The 15,047-nt window shown below is 38.6% G+C and overlaps 1 protein-coding gene across 1 annotated transcript; it reads left to right on the top strand.

Annotated features, from left to right (window-relative positions):
• The first annotated feature begins 538 nt into the window (after window positions 1-538).
• Window positions 539-1,502, top strand: LOC122896569 (60S ribosomal protein L12-like). The gene is made up of 2 exons (XM_044234712.1): window positions 539-590; window positions 937-1,502. The coding sequence occupies exons 1-2, from the start codon at window positions 539-541 to the stop codon at window positions 1,500-1,502; spliced, it is 618 nt and encodes a 205-aa protein (XP_044090647.1).
• The last annotated feature ends 13,545 nt before the right edge of the window (window positions 1,503-15,047 follow it).

Genomic DNA, 15,047 nt, shown 5'->3' with positions numbered 1-15,047 from the left:
TCTCCCTTGGTAAAGGTAATAAAAGAGGTCAGAACCCTATCCATCTATAGGTGGAGCCCAAAGAGCCTGTGTGTTCAAAGGCCTAGTGTAAGGGCAATAGCCTAACGTCCACCCTTCCACCCCTTACCTGCCTACCATCTGCCTCAGTCACCAGCTCTGAGCAATTTGGGCAAGTTAAGATTCTGTCCTTAAGGCAGAGGGAATAAAACATTGAACATAACATTTAGTTATGTTTTAGACATTATATTTCTTAGGGTCTAAATCTCTTTAACCAGTCTCTGCGGGGACTAAAATTTTATTTATTTTCTTTTTTAAAAAGATTTTATTTATTGGACAGAGAGATATACAGCAAGAGAGAGAACACAAGCAGGAGGAGTGGGAGAGAGAGAAGCAGGCTTCCTGCTGAGAAGGGAGCCTGATGCAGGGCTCAATCCCAGGACCTTGGGCTCATCATCTGAGCTTAAGGCAGGTGCTTAATGACTGAGCCACCCAGGTGCACCTAAAATTTTCTTTTTGGATTCACACAGCAAAACACAGTATGGCCCAGACTGGAGAAGCATTCTTTATTCTGTCAGATCCTGAATCGAAAAGTGAAGGGATTAATTAGAAGTCATAGTGGAAAATAAGCTCAATTCAATTTGGCAATCTATTATTGAAAAACAACAAAGATATTATGGTAAAATCAAGGAATCTTTCCTTTTGAATATCACTTCAGAGTTTCTTGTGGTTCACAAAATTATATTTTTAAGTTCTGTTTTCTCACAAACTTCAGAATTTCTATCAAGTTGGCTGAAAACAAAATGCTTTTATTCCTTCAACACAGCTGGCAGATTTGAGAGTATTATACACAGTTGACCATATGTCAAAAGATACATAAAGCATAATGCATTTTATATGGATTTAAAATAAGATACTTCCTTCTGGCTTTTGGTTTAGAAGAGGCAAAGTTGCAACTGTCTTTGACTGTCCCCAAACCGGTTCATCCAACACCAGCCACCTCCATCCTGCCACCTAAGTTCAATCCCAACAAGATCAAATTCATACATCTGAGCTGTAACCATGGGGAAGTTTGTGCCACATCTGTCCTGGCTCCAAAGATTGCCCTGCTTGGTCTGGCTCCAAAAAAGGTTGGTGATGACATTGTCAAAGCAACCAGAAATTGGAAGTGTTTGAAGATTACAGTGAAACTGACCATTCAGAAAACCTATGCCCAGATTGGAATGGTAACTTCTGCCTTTTACATGATTATCAAAGCCCTCAAGGAACCACCAAGAGACAGAAAAATGCAGAAAAACATTAAGCACAGTGGAAATGTCATGTTTGATGGGACTGTCAACATTGCCCAACAGATGTTGCACCAATCTTTAGCCAGAGAACTCTCTGGAACCATTAAGGGGATCCTGAGGTTTGCTCAGGTTGTGGGCTGCAATGTTGATGGATGCCACCCTCATGACATCATAGGTGACATCAATAGTGGTGCAGTAGAATGCTCAGCTAGTTAAGAACTATAAGGGAAAATATTTTAATAAAATATAATTTGACAGAAATACAATAAAATAAAATATGTAATTGAATAAAGAACCCCCAAATGTTTAGGAATATGAATGTAACTTCATGTTATATTCTCAGGTAAATTCTGCAGTGGGAATTTTAGTGCTAGAGCACAATTACCCCTGCTCATTTTCACCCCAGTCCACATAATAAGTATAGTCATTCTAACCAGTGTTGGGATTATATATAATTCACAGTAGACAAATTCATCCCATAGGCACAGGCTCACTACATGAGTGACCTTTTCCCTGAATATAAAATTTGACATACTGTCTTCAATACAAAGTCAACTTCTGAAATAGTTATGCTTATGGAAAAAAAACAATAAAGGGCACAGAGGTAAGATAATTTTAATTTTAAGATAATATTAAAAATATTTCTTTGGAATATAACCAAAAGATATCTGAGAAATAAAATGCATGTTCACAGGTAGCAGTGTTATATAGTTGGTGTCTGGAGTCTGGTTCTAATTCTGGCTCTGTCATTTAAACAGGTACCTTAGAAAATTTACTTAACCTTGCTAACCTTCATTTTCTTCAACAGTAAAGTGAGGCTGATAATAGAATATAAAACTCACAGAGCTATTGCAAATATTAAATGAGATTATTTGAAACAGGACTTAGACCAATGCTTGGAATATGGAAAGCTGTCAATAGATAGTAACAATAATAATAAATATCCATGCTATAATTAGAATGATAATTATTAGTTACATTTACTTCATTTCTCTTGGCTCAGCCCTGAGCTTTTTGTACCATCACATGACTGTTGGTAGTCTGAGACTCTGCTGGGAATCTAGATGAGCTAAGGCATTTTACTAAGAATGAAACACATACTCATATTTATGTAAGATAAAGAGAGAACTGTCTCATTCATAGAGACTTATCCTAAAAATCTCTTCTTTACCAAATAACTAGTCACATTTTGAAAGTAGCTTATGGTGTAGCTGAATAACAAAAAAATGATGTATTCATTTTAATCTCTATACATCCTTTCTTGACAGGCTCAGTTATCCAGTGGCATTCTCTGCTACCTTGTCACTATCAGGAGCTGTAGAACATGAATACACAGCTCTTATGGGAAAAACCCAGTGGTGATAATGTTGACATGCCATATGTGAAGATGATATAAAATTAAATGTAGGCAGAACAAAACATACTTTGGTTGCCATTTCATGCAGTGTAGTAAATGAAAAGACCTTTAAAATCTGTGAATTAGTCCCTAACTCTCACTCTAGGTGGATTAGATAAATTTTCCTATTGAGAGAGCAGGATCCAAGTTTGTTGACCCAAACATGGATGTGTGCTTCTAGAACTTTGTAGTAGTTCAACATACAGGGAATTAAATTTGAGTAACAATTCTTCAGAGGCTGGTAACTAAATAATATCTGCTATTCTATGTGCTCACACATATGAGCAAATTGAAATAACCTGAAAATAGGAACAAAAGGTCTTGCCTGTAAATCACTTATGGTCTTTTGGAAAGGAGAGAACTGTATCTTGACAGGGGGCAGTCTCCACCATACAAAGCTGTCACAGGATGTTCTATCTCTGTGTTGGGAACACGGTTACTGAAGGGAAACAGGCCTCACATTCTACTGGCATTGTAGTTCATGATGTAGACTAAATCTCACTGTTACTGAAAAATTATTATTCTTTGAGTTAAACAGATCATTTCAAGTACTAAACATTATATTTTATGTGGCCTTCAGAATATCCTGAATTTGGGCATAGCTTAAAACTTTATATGAATGAAAATGATTTATATTTTGTACAGCAATACACAAGTCATGAGTCTTTATATGTTTAACAGCTGAAAAGTAAATAAGAATTTAAAATGTATAGCAAATAGATTCATGATGAAAATGATTAAATATTACTAAAAATGATAAATTACTCAAAGTCATCATTACAATAGATATCACAACTGCACTGAAATACAGCACTTTTGAAAAAATTTTAGTATATGTGCTGCCGAAGCTTGAAAAAAATACTGTTGTGACAATCAACAACAAAATAGTTCAGCAATTTATTAAGTGGTAAACTCTAGCATATAAATTTAATGTATATGTCATTTTCTGCTCATTGAGGATTAGTATAATTTCTTTTCAAATGATAATGTGTATGTTTTATAATTACCAAGTATTAATTTTCCTTAAATAATATATACATTATTGGGTCTGTTATCAAAGGAACGAGACTGAGACAAAGTTATGCAAAGCCTTATTCTATGCCAAGCATTAGAAGTTTGATTGACCGGCCAGGGAAATGAGGCTGAGACAAAGTAAAAGTTATGTAAAGCTTTATTCTATGCCAAGCATTAGAAGTCAGACTGACTGGCCAGGGCCGCCTCCGAAGAGAGTGATGCCCCTTGGTCTTAAAGGCTAGTTTTTATAGGTCACAATCGCAGACATCTACATATGTGGCTTTGGCTGATTGGATGTTTCCTACCTGTGTGTTTTAGTAACGGTTACCTGGAACCGATACTAGTAACTGTTGAGGCGTTTATTAAACAACAAAATGGCCTTGTTTTAGGTATGTGTTTTAGTAATAGTTACCTGGAACCAATATAAACAAAATGGCCTTGTTTTAGGTGTGTGTTTTAGTAACAGTTACCTGGAACTGATATCAATAACTGTTGAGGTATTTATTAAACAACAAATTGTCTACCTAGGCAACATGGAGTCACTATGGCTAAGTAGGCCCAGGCAGGCCCTAGGGGGTTAACATGTTTTAATGTGAAATTGACCCCAACATCCCCCCCTTTTCTTTCGAGATTGGTCAATTCTTTGACTTTTAAAAGAATCAGTTAGTGCTGAAATTAGGATGGGAACTGCAGGTTTTGTCCATTTTTTTTCTGCAGCAAGATGTCGGAATCCCTCGGGTCCTCTATAGGATGACAGTAAATGGTCCCTTCCAATGAGACTTCAAGTTTTTCACTCAGTGGTGGTGTATCCAAATCAAGTCTTTGGGTTGGTAAGGATGTGGTTCCACCTTTGTCTCCATCTCAGTGTAGGTAGCTTGGATCCCTGCATGGGCTCTTTTTAAGACATACTGTAGTGCCTGTAGTGACTGGAATACAGACTGATCAGTCATTTTTGTTAGGGTAAACTTTTGTAGCCATGAGCAGAATGGAGGGGGTCTCCCAAACATTATTTTAAATGGGGTAACCTTGTTTAAGTAGGGTGTACATCGTGCCCTAAGGAGGGCAAAGGGAAGGAGATCCATCCATCCACCGCCAGTTTTCAGAATTAACTCTGTCAAGGTTTCTTTAAGAGTCCAGCTCATTCTTTCTACTTGTCCAGAACTCTGGGGCCAATAAGCACAATGTAGTTTCCAATTCGTGCCTATGGCCTTGGCTAATGCCTGTGAGACTGAGCTCACAAATGCAGGACCATTGTCTGACCCGATCGCGAGAGGCAGCCCAAACCTAGGAATTATTTCTTCTAGTAGTTTTTTGGCTACCGTTTCTTGTTTGGTGGGAAAAGCCTCTACCCAACCTGAAAATGTATCTATAAAAACTAACATATACTTGTGTCCATACTTTTCCTGTTTCATCTCTGTAAAATCTACTTCCCAATAAATTCCTGGTTCCCTACCTCTTTCTCTTTCTCTCCTTCCCATCCTAGTTCTTTGCACATTTACTGCCTGAGCACATCTATCAACTACATCCTGAGTCATACGTCCTAAATTAGAAACCTGGAACTGTTTACTCATGAGTTCCTTAAGCTTGCGTGTCCCTAAATGAGTGCCCTGATGAATTTGGTTTACTAATTTCTTTCCTAGTCTTCAAGGAAGAATTAACTTTTCTGTCCCAGTTTTAGCCCAATCTCCTTTATAGTTCAAGTTAGTCCATTTTTGTAAATATTTTAAATCTTCCTCTGAATAATCTGGTTTTTCTGGTAGGGCTGGAGCTGGGAGTGTAACCAGTTTTTGAGTCATTTTCCTGGCTGCTTGCTTTGCTGTTTGATCTGCTAATTGGTTTCCTTTTGAAATCAGATCAGTCCCCTTTTGGTGTCCCAGGCAATGCATAACGGCCACCTTTCGAGTCCCAAATAGTCTGGAAGAGAGCTAGTATTTTTTTCTTTGTTTTTAATTTTTTTTTCTGCTGTTAATAAGCCCCCTTTTTTATAAATAGCCCCATGTATATGGAGAGTAGCGAAGACATACCTGTTGTTCCTAGAGATGTGTGGTAGGGCCGCTTTTTAGAGTTCCTGCTCAGAAGAAACCATCGCAGCCCCCGCATACCTCCTTTCATCTGCCATGTAGCTACCCTGTCTGTGAACAAAGTCATCTCCACATCCAGGAGGGGAGTGTCTCTGACATCGGCCTTATTCCTGTGACCTGGGTTAGGACCTCCCCACAGTAGTGTGGGTATCCGTTGGTTACCTGTTTCCTGGATTCAGACAGTGAACGCACTCCTTCTTGGAGATCAAAACCTAAATAAGTGGCTTGTCCTCCTCAAGCATGAACTATAGTCCTCAGCAGGTATTAGCAAGTACTGTGGTCAGTCAGCTCCTCTGGCAGCAACATGACTGGATTAAGCACCGCTGGGGACCGGAAAGTCACTTTCAGTTCATTGAGGAGGAGGGCCTGATACCCCATCACTCAGGCATTTGTTCTTGTCCAGGTGAGCTGGCCTTGGAACACTTTCTGTGGGTTGGACCACTCAAAAGCAAAGAGGGGCTGAGACTCTCTTGTATTCTTGAGATCTAAGACAGTATACATGGTTCTCTTGGGGCTCAGGAGGGGGAGTAGGGTATAGGGGTTAGGCACCGATATCTTTAATCCATTTGTTAACTTCCTGCAAGTCCTGAATGGGTCTGTACTCCTCAGTTTTGGCCTTTTGACAGGAAGCAAAGGTGTGTTCTATGGAGATCCCTTCCTTTGCTTCCCAGGGGAGGGAGTACTGATGCAGACAGCCGTAGGCCAAATTTAAGGTCCTTTTTGTTGTTTACTTATGTCCTTTTGTGCCATTTTCCCCTTGTACCCAGACTTCCTCTTCAGATCGTTTTCTCATAGGCTCTAGTAATGATGAAAATTGGGCTCCCATTTCCATCAAAAAATCAATTGATTTCCCCTCCACCTGAGTTTTTACCCAAGGTTTGGGGAGGGGCTCTCAACCACGGTCCCTTTAGCCTCTGGTGGCCAGCATTGCCGTCTTCTTTTTGGGGCACTCCTTGGCCCAGTGTCCTCTTTTTTTTTTTTTTTTTTTTAATTATACTCTTTTTTCCTTTTATTTATTTGTCAGAGAGAGAGAGAGAGAGAGAGAGAGCACACAGGCAGACAGAGTGGCAGAGGGAGAAGCAGACTCCCTGCGGAGCAAGGAGACTGACTTGGAACTCGATTCCAGGACGCTGGGATTATGACCTGAGCTGAAGGCAGCGGCTTAACCAACTGAGCCACCCAGGCGTCCCCCAGTGTCCTCTTTCCTTCCTCTTTCCTCTTTCCATACACTGATCTGAAGCTAAGACTTCTCATCAGTTTTTTTCTATACTTAGGCTTTTCTTTCCACTGACCATTTTTTACCTGCCTTTTTCCTTTCCATTGACCTCTTTTCCTTTGTGCCAAAACTTTAACTATTTTTCTAGTCTGTTTTTTATATTTTTGTGTATCTCTGTTGTTAAGCACCTTTTCTGCTATTCCTACTAACTCAGTCAAATTTTTCTCTTTAAATTCTTCAATTTTTTGAAGTTTTCTCCTTATATCTGGGGCTGACTGACTGGCAAAGGCAAGATTTATTGCCTTCTGATTTTTGGGTGCCTCAGGGTCAATCAGGCTATATATTTTATAGGCTTCTATAACCCTTTCTAGAAAAGCCCCTGGAGACTGATCCTTATCTTGAGTCACCACACTAATTTTAGATAAATTTATGGGTCTCCTTGCAGTCGCATGGAGGCCTCCCAGCAGAGCCTGGTGGTAGAAACATAGACTCTCCTTACCTTTATCAGAATTTGAGTTCCAGTCAGGGGTTTCCTTTGGGCAGTAGTTCTTCATTCACCGGGGATTGAGGTCCCATGTTACTAATTCTGGTTTAGTTTGAATGTAGTTTCAGTTAGTTCTGGAAATTTTTATCCATTTCAGTTTCAGGATTTCAACATATCAAAGACCTGTATTTGTCCTGGAAGTCTCCCATATGAATTTTCTTTAAGGCAGAATTTATTTTATAAGAGAATTAAAATAATTATAAATGACAAAAATTCAGAATAGATATGGTTTTACAGTTTAACTGGTAAGAAAATCAGGTTACTTCTGTGACACATAACATTTCAATAATTACAATATTAAGTTGACTTTGTCAAAAGGTTAAAACTTTAGGAAATGCATAGAATTTCTATAATAGTTATAGCATTTACCTATATATAACCCAAAGTGTATCATTGGTTTAGCAGTACTTTTTGAGTAATTAGCATACCAAGGGAAAGCCTTATGAGTCAAAGAGATCTCATTTACAATTTAAATCTTGTTGACAATTGCTGAAATTTAAGTTTTAAAGTACATGCTTAAATAGGATTACCGATAAAACAAAATACAGAAACTGGTTTCTCTGAGCAGGCAAAGAGAAAACCCTGATATGAGGAAGTGGTGATGCAACATGGGGCTTAAGTGGGTAGGAGAAGAATCCATGAAACAAGATGGGATAGGGAGGGAGACAAACCATAAGTGACTCTTAATCTCACAAAACAAACTGTGGGTTGCTGGGGGGAGGGGGGTTGGGAGAAGGGGGGTAGAGTTATAGACATTGGGGAGGGTATGTGCTTTTGGGTAAATTGGAAGGGGTGGTGAACCATGAGAGACTATGGACTCTGAAAAACAATCTGAGGGGTTTGAAGTGGTGGGGGGGGGTGGGAGGTTGGGGTACCAGGTGGTGGGTATTATAGAGGGCACAGCTTGCATGGAGCACTGGGTGTGCTGAAAAAATAATGAATACTGTTTTTCTGAAAATAAATAAATTGGAAAAAAAAAAAGAAAACCATTTATGTTCTCTCCTTAATAGTGGATCAATTAATCTAAGAAAACTTTGTTTTGTTTTGATTTTTTAACAGAGAGTAAGCAGATTTTTTTATACCTGTGTTTTTTTAGTTTATATAATAGTCAACATTTACTTGACTGGATCACCAATATAGATTTGCCATGACACAGGGTTTTTGTCTTTTTTTTTTTAATTGTGAATACATCCATCAAATCTGATCTAATATTGTTAAATTTCCAACATATTTTATTGTTCTCTTTTAAACCTATAAACCAAGGCAAATAAAGGTCACTTTCCTAAAGCTTTTTATGACTTACTAAATATCCTCAAGTTTAGTTTTTATTTCTTTTCATGTTCTGATGCAACCAGATATTTTTATTTTAAGACAAAACTACTTACTGTCTTAGGCCCTCTTTTTTTGTGTGTGTACAATTTTTCTAAACTTACTATCAGTTATCAGTCAACTGCCTTTCCTCTGTTTTTTAAGACAACATTAAAACTTTTAATAAAAACCTTAATGGCGGGTTTTTTTTTTTTTGGTAGTCTAGAATACATGGAATAATTTTATGTGATTTATTATTCTGATGTGCTACATTTTAAAATTCATTCTAATTTTAGTCTGTTCTGACCATACCTAAAAATTTTTTTGAAGATTTTTCTTCACAAAACTTTTACAACTTTTTTGCATCTAGGTTTTGTCCCAAGCCATTTTTTTTTCAAATAATTATCTCATTTAGTACAAAATTACCTTTTATCTTTAATGAAATGTATTTTTATTCTCTTTTTTTTAATCTCCTACTTTTTATATATAGGGTGTTTTTCTTACTTTCTAAAGTCTTAGTTACAGTTAGTAGATTTTTTTTATTCTTAGAAACACTTTAGTCTCTAGTGATGACTAAGTATTAACCAATTGTGAACAGTTACAACAGAATTCTGTAGATGGCAAATTTATGAATCAGTTAGGCACAAAACTTGTTTACCAACAGATTTAAATATTTTTAGTTTCTTTGCAGTAAGAAGTTAAAAGCACAAACCTGGTTCCAGTAATTAATGCTTTAGTATTTTATCCCATTTGGTTAAGACCTAGATGTCCAACAAATTTAATTCCATTTGTCATTCAAGTAAACCTTCAGTGTTTCAGGTTAGTAAATACTTTGAAAGCTATTTTAACAATTACCCATTAAAACTTTGAGACAGACAATTAATCATCAGTTCAGTTATTTCTTTGCTAACAGATTTTAACAAATAACATGAGCTTATTTGACCTTTGGTAAACTTTGAAGTTTCACATTTATTGCTGTAACTTTAAAGACGTATCTATTTTAATTAAACCAACAAACTTAATTTAGTTTAAATTCTGATTTATGTTTCACCTGGACCCACTCCATTTTTAATGTTTACCTGAGACACGGGTGGGAAGATCTGGAGTGGGGGGTGTTAGATCCAGGGGGTGCTCTTTTTGCTTCTTGACAGTGAAGAGAGAAGGAGCCATGGTGCAGGAAGCACTGAGGATGGTCTAGAAGCCAGTTATGCAGGCTGCACCCAAGCTGGTGAAGAGACAGAAGGAGGAGACAGAACAAACAAAGTGCTGCCAGAAGGCCCCGCCAGCAAGGGAGAGTGGCTAGGCAGTCGAGGTCGGGCTAGAGAAGGCAAGGAACTTCCCCTAAACAAAGGGAGTTTTGGAAGCTGCTTGGGAATATTCCTTAAAGTCTCTGTCTCGAGTTAGACCAACCACAGTTGGCTCCAGTTATAGCCATTAACATAAGAAATGAGCAAAGGAGAAGTCCCACATCTATTAGGAGGAACGGAGAGATGAATGTCAGAGTCCCCTTACTCTCTGCTTGTCCAATTTCTTCAAACACAACAAACAACACATCAGACAACAAAAAGACAAGACACAGACAACCACAGACCCAGCGACTCTTACCCAGAACCTGCCACTGGTGGGGATTTTCTCAGTCCCCTACAAACATTCGCCAGTGGGGATTTTCTGGGTCCCCTAGAAATGAGTAACAAAACAGATAACAAAAAGAAAAGACAAATACACACAGACCCAGATGACCCTCACCCACTGGTGGGGGTTTTCTCGGCCCCCTACAGACCCAGATGACCGCCTGGGGGGGCTTGGACCCCCAGACGATCTACCAAAAGAGCGGTGGAGCATCCCCACATCCATTCCAGCCCTGGGGAGCATGGCTGCATCCAGCTTTTCCCCGGTGGGCCATACCCTAGAACTCCACAACCAGACAGACCAGACCTCACAGAATATGGAGATCTTACCTCCGGAGGCTTTTCCCAGAAATTCTCATGCTGCCTCAGTTCTCGTCGTTTGATCCCGGACAAGCCCCCATATGCTGGGTCCATTATCAAAGGAACGAGACTGAGACAAAGTTACGCAAAGCTTTATTCTATGCCAAGCATTAGAAGTTAGACTGACCGGCCAGGGAAATGAGGCTGAGACAAAGTAAAAGTTATGTAAAGCTTTATTCTATGCCAAGCATTAGAAGTCAGACTGACCGGTCAGGGCCGCCTCTGAGGAGAACGACGCCCCTTGGTCTTACAGGCTAGTTTTTATAGGGCACAATCACAGACATCTACATATGTGGCTTTGGCTGATTGGATGTCTCCTACCTGTGTTTTAGTAATGGTTACCTGGAACTGACACTAGTAACTGTTGAGGTGTTTATTAAACAACAAAATGGCCTTGTTTTAGGTATGTGTTTTAGTAATAGTTACCTGGAACTGATATCAATAACTGTTGAGGCATTTATTAAACAACAAATTGTCTACCTAGGCAACATGGAGTCACTATGGCTAAGTAGGCCCAGGCAGGCACTAGGGGGTTAACATATTTTAACATGGAATCGACTCCAACCTACGTGACCAAATGTAAGTCTTTAAAATATTATGATAATTATCTTGCCCCAACTCAGAATGATTTTTTTTTTAATGTAGTGTTCTGTGATTCATTGTTTGTATATAACACCCAGTGCTCCTTACAAAACCTGCCCTCCTCAGTACCCATCACTGGGCTAATCCATCCCCCCACCCGTCCCCTCTGTTTTTTTTTTTGTTTTTTTTTTTTTTTTTAATTTAAAGATTTTTATTTATTTATTTGACAGACAGAGATCACAAGTAGGCAGAGAAGCAGTCAGAGACAGAGGAGGAAACAGGCTTCCCGCGGAGCAGAGAGCCCGATGCGGGGCTTGATCCCCAAACCCCGGGATCATGACCTGAGCCGAAGACAAAAGCTTTAACCCGCTGAGCCACCCAGGCGCCCCCCACCCGTCCCCTCTGAAACCCTCAGTTTGTTCCCCAGGGTCCATAGTCTCTCATGGTCTGTGTCTCCCTCTGATATTCCCAACTCAGTTTTTCCCTTCCTTCTCCTAATGTCCCTTATGATCCACATATAATTGAACCCATATGATAATTGTCCTTTTATGCTTGACTTACTTCACTTAGCATAATCACCTTCAGTTCCACCCATGTCAGTGCAAATAATGAGTATTCATCCTTTCTGATGGCAGAATAATATTCCATTCTATATGTGAACCACATCTTCTTTATCCATTCATCTGTTGAAGAGCATCTTGGCCTCTTTCACACTTTGGCTATTGTGGACACTGCTCCCATGAACATTGGAGTGCATGTGTCCCTTCTTTTTATTATATCTGTATCTTTGGGGTAAATACCAGTAGTGCAATTGCTGGAGTATAGTGTAGCTCTATTTTTAACTTTTTCATTTATTTTAGTGTTGCAGAGTTCATTGTTTATGCAACATATCCAGTGCTCCATGCAATATGTGCCTTCAATATACCCACAAATAGGCTCACACAACCACCCACCCCTTTCCCCTATAAAACCCTCAGTTTGTCTATAGTCTCTCATGGTTTTTCTCCCCCTCTGATTTCCCCAAACTCACTTCTCTCCTTCTCCCAATGTCCTCCATGTTATTCCTTATACTCCACAAGTAAGGGAAACCATATGATAATTCACTCTCTCTGCTTGACTTATTTCACTCAGCATAATCACTTCCAGTCCCATCCATGTTGTGACAAAAGGTGGGTATTCATCCTTTCTGATGGAAGCACAATACTCTACTTTATATATGGACCATATCTTCTTTATCCATTTGTCTATTGAAGACCATCTTGGTTCTTTCCACAGTTTGGTGACTGTGGAAACTGCTTCCGTGAACATTGGGGTACAGATGGCCCTTCTTTTCACTACATCTGTATCCTTTGGGTAAATATGCAGTAGTGCAATTGCATGGTCATAGGGTAGCTATATTTTTAATTTTTTAAGGAATCTCCACACTGTTTTCCAAGGTGGCTGTACCAAACTGCATTTGCAACAACAGTGTAAGAGGGTTCCCCTTTCTCCACATCCTTTCCAACACTTGTTTTTCATGGTCCTATTCATTTTGGCCATTCTAATAGGTGTAAGTTGTTATCTGAATGTGGTTTTGATTTGAATCTTCCTGATGGCTGATGATGATTAACATTTATTCATGTATCTGTTAATATTTGCATATCTCCTTTGGAGAAGTGTCGTTCATGTTTTCTGCCCATTCTCTATGTGATTATCTCATTTTTGTGTGTTGAGTTTGAGGAGTTCTTTATAGATCTTGGATACTAGCCCTTTGTCTCTAGTGTCATTTGGAAATATCTTCTCCCATTCTGTCGGTTGCCTCTTTGTTTTGTTGACTGTTTCCTTTGCTGTGCAGAAGCTTTTGATCTTGATGAAGTCCCAAAAGTTCATTTTTGTTTTGTTTTCTTTGCCTTTGGAGACATGTTTAGAAAGAAGTTACTGTGGTTGAGGTCAAAGAAGTTACTGCCTATTATCTCCTCTAGAATTTTCATAGATCCCTGCCTCAGATTGAAGTCTTTTATCCATTCTGAGTTTATCTTTTTGCATGGTGTAAGAGAATGGTTGAGTTTCATTCTTCTATACATAGATGTAGAATTTTCACAGCACATTTATTGAAGAGATGTCTTTTTTCCACTGGATATTTCTTCCTGCTTTGTCAAAGATTAGTTGACCACACAGTTGAGACTCCATATCTGGGTTCTCTACTCTGTTCCACTGTAGTATTTGTGCAAGAACCATGCTGTCTTGGTGATCACAACTTTGTAGTAAAGCTTGAAATCACACAACATGATGCCCCCAGCTTTGTTTTTATTTTTCAACATTTCCTTAGGAACTTGGGGTCTCTTTGGGTTCTATACAAATTTTAGGATTATTTGTTCCAGCTCTTTGAAAAATGCCAGTGGAAATTTGATCAGGATGGCATTAAAAATATAGATTGCTCTAGGCAGTATAGACATTTTAACAATGTTTATTCTTCTAATCCATGAGCATGGAATGCTCTTCCATTTTTTTGTGTCCTCTTCAATTCCTTTCATGAGTGTTCTGTAGTTCCTTGAGTACAGATCTTTACTATTTTGGTTATGTTTATTCCCAGGTCTCTTATGGTTCGTAGTGCTATAGTAAATGGAATGGATTCTCTAATTTCCCTTTGTATATTTTCATTGTTAATATATAAGAAATAAACTGATTTCTGTGCATTGATTTTGTATCCTGCCAAATTACTGAATTGCTGTATGAGTTCTAATAGTCTGGGGGTTTAGTCTGTCGTTTTGTCCAATCTACAACCCTGCAGCCTTTTATGGGAGTGTTTAGGCCATTCACGTTGAGAGTTATCATTTAAATATATGCTTTTATTGACATCATGTTACCTGCAAAGTCCTTGTTTCTGTAGATTGTCTCTGTAAATTTCTGTTCCATGACACTCTTTGTTTCTTTCTTCTTTTATAGAACCCCCCTTAATATTTCTTATAGTGCCAGCTTGGTGGCCACATACTTTTAAAACCTTGCCAGTCTTGGTAGTTCTTTATCTCTCCATCCATTTTGAATGTCACCTTTACTGGATAAAGTATTCTTGGCCGCATGTTCCTCTCATTCAGTGCCCTGAATATGTCTTGCTAGCCCTTTCTGGCCTTCCAGTTTTCTGTGCACAAGTCTGATGTTATTCTGATAGACTTTCCTCTGTACATAAGGAAACTCTTATCCCTAGATGCTCTCAAGAGCTCTTTTTTTTTTCAAGAGCTCTTGTCTAAAACTATGATCATCAGTTTCACAATCAAATATCTTGAGGTCCTTCTAGATTCATTGATATTGGGGCCCATTTTTTTTTCTGCCTCTAGGACACAAAAGCTGGTTCCATTCCACAGTTTGAGAAAGTTTTCATCTAGAATCTGTTCAAATATATCTTTTAGTCTTCTTTCTTTCTCCTCCCCCTCAGGGATACCAATATTTCTGATGTTGGAATGTTTCATTGTATCATTTATTTCCCTAATTCTGTTTTTATGGCTTCTAAGCTGTTTGTTCCAGTCCTCCTCCTTATCCTTTCCTCTATCAGTTTGTCCTCTAGATCACTAATTTTATCTTCTGCCTCGGTTACCCTAGCTGTTAGAGAATTTAGATGATTAGATTGGATCACATTGATAGCACTTTTATCTTCT

The sequence above is a fragment of the Neovison vison genome, chromosome X (assembly GCF_020171115.1).
Source record: "Neovison vison isolate M4711 chromosome X, ASM_NN_V1, whole genome shotgun sequence".
In the NCBI taxonomy this organism is placed as follows: Eukaryota; Metazoa; Chordata; class Mammalia; order Carnivora; family Mustelidae; genus Neogale; species Neogale vison.
The sequence above is the reverse complement of the archived record's forward strand: the minus strand, read 5'-3'. Positions and strand labels throughout refer to the sequence as shown.

Excerpts from the sequence above, each read along its gene's own strand:
- LOC122896569 (XM_044234712.1), top strand. The coding sequence starts at position 539 with ATGGCCCAGACTGGAGAAGCATTCTTTATTCTGTCAGATCCTGAATCG. Across the intron at positions 591-936 it reads GTCAGATCCTGAATCGAAAA|AAGAGGCAAAGTTGCAACTG; the intron begins GTGAAGGGATTA and ends CTTTTGGTTTAG.